The 5042-nt window shown below is 45.2% G+C and overlaps 1 protein-coding gene across 1 annotated transcript in view; it reads left to right on the top strand.

The window, feature by feature from the left end:
• The window catches only part of LOC123508659 (zinc finger RNA-binding protein-like), a 1326-nt gene extending 128 nt beyond the window's left edge, over positions 1 to 1198 (top strand). Inside the window, exons 2-3 of the mRNA XM_045262504.1 lie at positions 135 to 262; positions 371 to 1198. Of these exons, the coding sequence (XP_045118439.1) occupies positions 135 to 262; positions 371 to 1152 (910 nt within the window). The 3' untranslated portion in view covers positions 1153 to 1198. The remainder of the gene's footprint in view (positions 1 to 134; positions 263 to 370) is intronic.
• The last annotated feature ends 3844 nt before the right edge of the window (positions 1199 to 5042 follow it).

The following is a 5042-nucleotide window of genomic DNA, read 5'->3' as shown; positions in this document are numbered from 1 at the left end:
GCAAGGCAATAAGGTGTCGCTGATGTGACGACAGACATGAACAAGCAACAGACGGAAGGCTGCACACTGGATCCCTCAAGCCGTGTAGGTGATAAGAGCAACTGGTGACCTCGTCCCTCCACACTCTGCTGCAGTACCTGGATACATAAAATGTTCGAAGAGACAGGTCCCTTGTGCTCTGCTATTGCAGCTATTATCTGCGTGACTAAGCAGGCGCCTTGCAGGGAACAGCTGCTGGCTGCTTTCGCAATTACCACGCAGAGTAAGCGTGAGTTCTATGTCACCTTCAAGTGACTTCACCGCCCTCATTCTGTATGCCAAGCTGAAGAGAAGCCTCCTCCCTAATGATGTCCGCTGGTCCCTTGGGAAGGACCCTTGCCTCGGGATCCTCCCCCCAACCCAGTGTCGCCGTGGGTCCGTGGCCACCGGCCTCTTAAAAGGTGGGTGTGCTCGCGGCGCGTCACTCAGCTCGCCATGTTCCGCCCGCTGGTGCTTCAGCTACTCTGCTCCTGTTTCGCGGGGCTCGTCCTGGCAGACTATGGCTCCCCGCCCGCCTCCTGTACGCCGCACCACCACACCCTCACAATCATTAGCACCACCGTGCAAACCGACCTGCAGCAGGTGACGCAGGTCACAGCACAACACAGCCACGTCACAGCGTTCGTTACCAGTGTGGTGATGAAGCCAACTACCGTCACCACCACATCCACCCTCACTAAGTACCCACCGCCTCTGGTGCTCACACACACCTCCTTCATCACCGACACGATGGTGTTCACTACCTACGAGACGTCCTTGGCCACGTCGGTGGTGACTCACACCACTCACTTGCTGGCCAGTGCCGTGGTCGTGACAGAGGCGACGGTGACGCAGACGGCGGTGCAGCCCCAGTCCCTCACCCACACCATCAGCGTGACCAACGTGGCGGCCACCTTCACCACTACTTTCGTTACCAACACCTTCACCGTCTTCGTCACCGAGACGTCGCTCGAGCCTTTCCTCGTGACGAAGACCACCACCAGCACGGTCTACCAGCCCTCCACCTTCACCACCACTGCTATCACCACCACCACCGTCCACGCGACCACCACCATCACCGACCATCAATACGTTACCAAGTGTTACCAGCCTAAGGTCACCTATGGACACTGAGGTTCCGCCGACTTTGCCATGACGACTACGATGGTTTATATGTAATGACGCAATACAGAGAATTATGAGAGAGAGAGAGAGAGAGAGAGAGAGAGAGAGAGAGAGAGAGAGAGAGAGAGAGAGAGAGAGAGAGAGAGAGAGAGAGAGAGAGAGAGAGAGTCGAAAATGATCCCCTTAAAAAATCATAAATAAGAAGAGCCCCACAACTCATCTTTCATTATCCTTCAGGCAACTCGAACATTCACGAAAACCTTTTGGCAACAATTTCCATTCCATTCCGTCACACTTGCGTCCAGTCAGGCACGAATTCAGAAATCCACAATGGCCAAGAGAGAGAGAGAGAGAGAGAGAGAGAGAGAGAGAGAGAGAGAGAGAACTATCACATGGACGTCAAAACCAAAAGCAGTAATGTAATGTACTTTCAAACGTTATGGAATGACAACAATTTCTGGCTACACTGCAAAAAAAAAAAAAAAGAAGAGAAAGAAAAAGATTTGGCGTAACACGGAGGTACCAACGCTTTAAATCAGATAGTATTACGCACCACAGGCCGTCAGAAATGATAGATTTTTAGTACTACGGGTGTTGCCATGTCAGGACTTCACTCTGCGGGACTTTTACGAACCGTTCTGTGAGAGGACCAAGGGACTGCTGGTCTGTGTTGTGTGTCTCCGTACCTTGCATCAAATAAACTGTAATGAACGGAAAGGAAAGGGACAAGAATGGAACACTTTATTCCTCCATGTGCAGAGAGAGAGAGAGAGAGAGAGAGAGAGAGAGAGAGAGAGAGAGAGAGAGAGAGAGAGAGAGAGAGAGAGAGAGAGAGAGAGAGAGAGAGAGAGAGAGAGAGATATCAGTGGTGGTGGTGGTGGTGGTTGTGATAGTGGTGTGGCCACTATCTGCAGGAAATCTAACTAGAGAACAACAACCACAGGATGTTACACACACACACACACACACACACACACACACACACACACACACACACACAACCGAGAGGGTGCGGGTTCGAGTCTCAGGAAGAGGCGAGGCAAATTGGCAAGCCTCTTAATGTGTAGCCCCTGTTCACCTAGTAGTAAATAGGTACGGGATGTAACTCAAGGGATTGTGGCCTCGCTTTCCCGGTGTGTGGAGTGTATTGTGGTCTCAGTCCTGCCCGGAGATCGGTCTATGAGCTCTGAGCTCGCTCCGTAATGGTAAGGCTGGCTGAGTGACCAGCAGATGACCAAGGTAAATTACACACACACACACACACACACACACACACACACACACACACACACACACACACACACACACACACACACACACACACACACACACACACACACACACACACACACACACACACACACACATGCTTGTGAAAGATAAAAAAAAAAAAAAAAAACCACCTTGAAATTTCGAGCGTAAACAATATTCTACGGAAGGCATAACCTTAGTTCAGTGTTTCCTCCTCCTCCTCCTCCTCTTCCTCCTCCTTGTTCCTCTCTTTTATCTTTCCATCGCTCTTCTCGCATCGTTCTTATACTTTCATCATTCTACTAAACCTTTCATTGACCTCGTTTTCCAGTCCCTCCTCCTTCCTCGTCGCCGTCGTCGTCGTCGTCGTCGTTTCTTACGCTCCCCTACTTCGCGCTCTCTATGCAGGGAACTGACTTAACACGTTATTGTAAAGGGATAACCTCGCAGATGAAGGGAAAAGTTGATCAAGATATTCGGTAGTGAGCAAATCTCTCTCTCTCTCTCTCTCTCTCTCTCAAACACACACACCGACCATCTCTCTCTTCTTATTCTCCCTGGCTATAAAGAGCAACCTCCCTAAGGCGGTCATTCTAAATTGGGACAAAACGGACCCTAACGTCACATTCCCGAGAGCCTGGCGTCGCCCCCTCGCCATCTGATCGTCCGGCCCACACTGTCACCATAAATCACACCGCCGGACGCCCGCCTGGTGCCCTCACGAGACAGCTGGTCAGCCTATCATGAATATATAAGGCTTTAGGCTCCCTGACTGCTGTTCCGTGCCTCCTGTGATCTGAGGTGGAGGTGATGTAGCCTTTTTTGGATCACTGAGATGGATGAGGATGTTGTATATAGGCAAGGACAACGCGAGGAACACAAAGAATTAACAAACGACGGTAGACAAGCAGCAGGTGAACGGAAATAGAGTAAACAGGAGGAAGAGGAAGAGGAAGAAGAGGATTTTAAGCATGCGAGGGTGAAGGTTGAAGGAGAACAACTGTTAAGAGGATGCGTAGGCAGAGGAAGAGGAGGAGGAGGAGTATATGAAAAAAAAAAAAAAATACATGAGATGAAAAGGAGTGGTGTAATGTTTTTTGGAGATTTCAAGTGATGAATAGTAAATGTATAAAGTTGGTGAAGATGAAGATGAAATTATTCATTAAAGCACTGGTTAGTAAAATACGTAGCTGAGAGAGAGAGAGAGAGAGAGAGAGAGAGAGAGAGAGAGAGAGAGAGAGAGAGATGTTGATGTGCTCACTCTCTCCCTCTCTTGTAATATATTAATGCAATACGCTGCTATTTTCTTATCTTACCTTCACTTTCTTTTCTATTTTCTCTCATATACTTTCTCTCTCTCTCTCTCTCTCTCTCTCTCTCTCTCTCTCTCTCTCTCTCTCTCGACGCAAATGGCATTGAAGGCAGAGGAAAAAACAGAAACGAGAAAGATTTAATCAAGTAGCTGATGACTTTATCTGGCTGTCGCTTTGGGATGAGAGAGAGAGAGAGAGAGAGAGAGAGAGAGAGAGAGAGAGAGAGAGAGAGAGAGAGAGAGAGAGAGAGAGAGATAGAGAGAGATAGAGATAGAGAGAGAGAGAGAAAAACAAAGATTGGTTAAAGATAATGGATGAAATGAAAAGATAAGAAATCGACGACTGGAGATGGAAGAAGAGAGTGGGGAGAAGTCAGGAACGAGAGATGAAGTGAGTAAAAGAAAGACAAACTGGACTAAAGATAGAATAAGAAGAAAAACAGAAGAAAGAAGCGACAAGACTTCAAGACTCGGATAATTACTTCCCAGGAGTTAAGTAAGTAAGGAAGGAAGGAAGGAAGGAAAGTAAGTAAAATAAAAGACTTACATAGGCGATGAAATGAAAAGACGTCAGAAAAAATGAGGAAAGGTAAAAAAAATATGATAACTTAACAATAATAAAAAGAAGAAAGATGAAGAAACAAACAGACGCAAGAACAGGATGTAAAGAAAACCAAAAAAAAAAAAAAAAAAAAAAAAAACTAGGAAAAGGTGATGAAATGAAAAGACGTCAGAAAAAAATGAGGAAAGGTAAAAAAAAATATGATAATGTAACAATAATAAAAAGAAGAAAGATGAAGAAACAAACAGACGCAAGAACAGGATGTAAAAAAACAACAACAACAACAACTAGGAAAAAACAGACGGATACGTCCAAGAATAAATATGAAGAAAGATAGGCAGTGAAGACGTTTGATTCTACGAAGGAAATAAGAAAACGAGCATGGAGTAAACAAAGAGAATCAAAGAAAGGAAAAAAAAAAAGATGAGTGTGAGAGTAGACAGAATAACTAAATAACGAGAAACGTAAGTAAAAAATGTATGTAGAAAAAAAAAATAAAGCAAGATAAGTCAAATAATAAGAAAAAAATATTGAAAGAAAAAAGGGAGAGAATGATGGTTACAACGGAAATGAATGAGGAAAGGAAAACGAAAAGAATTAAGTGGAAAAGAGGAAACAGAAGAATAAAAAGAAAAAAAAGGTGAAAAAGGAGAAAAGAATAAGAGTGTTAGAAAAATAAAGGAAGGAAGATGAGAAAAGTAGATACAGATAGATAGATACATAGAAAGAGCTAGATAGATAGATAGATAGATAGATAGATAGAGAGAGAGAGAG

Source organism: Portunus trituberculatus, chromosome 25, assembly GCF_017591435.1.
Source record: "Portunus trituberculatus isolate SZX2019 chromosome 25, ASM1759143v1, whole genome shotgun sequence".
Classification (NCBI taxonomy): Eukaryota; Metazoa; Arthropoda; class Malacostraca; order Decapoda; family Portunidae; genus Portunus; species Portunus trituberculatus.
This window is presented reverse-complemented; position numbering and strand designations above follow the sequence as displayed.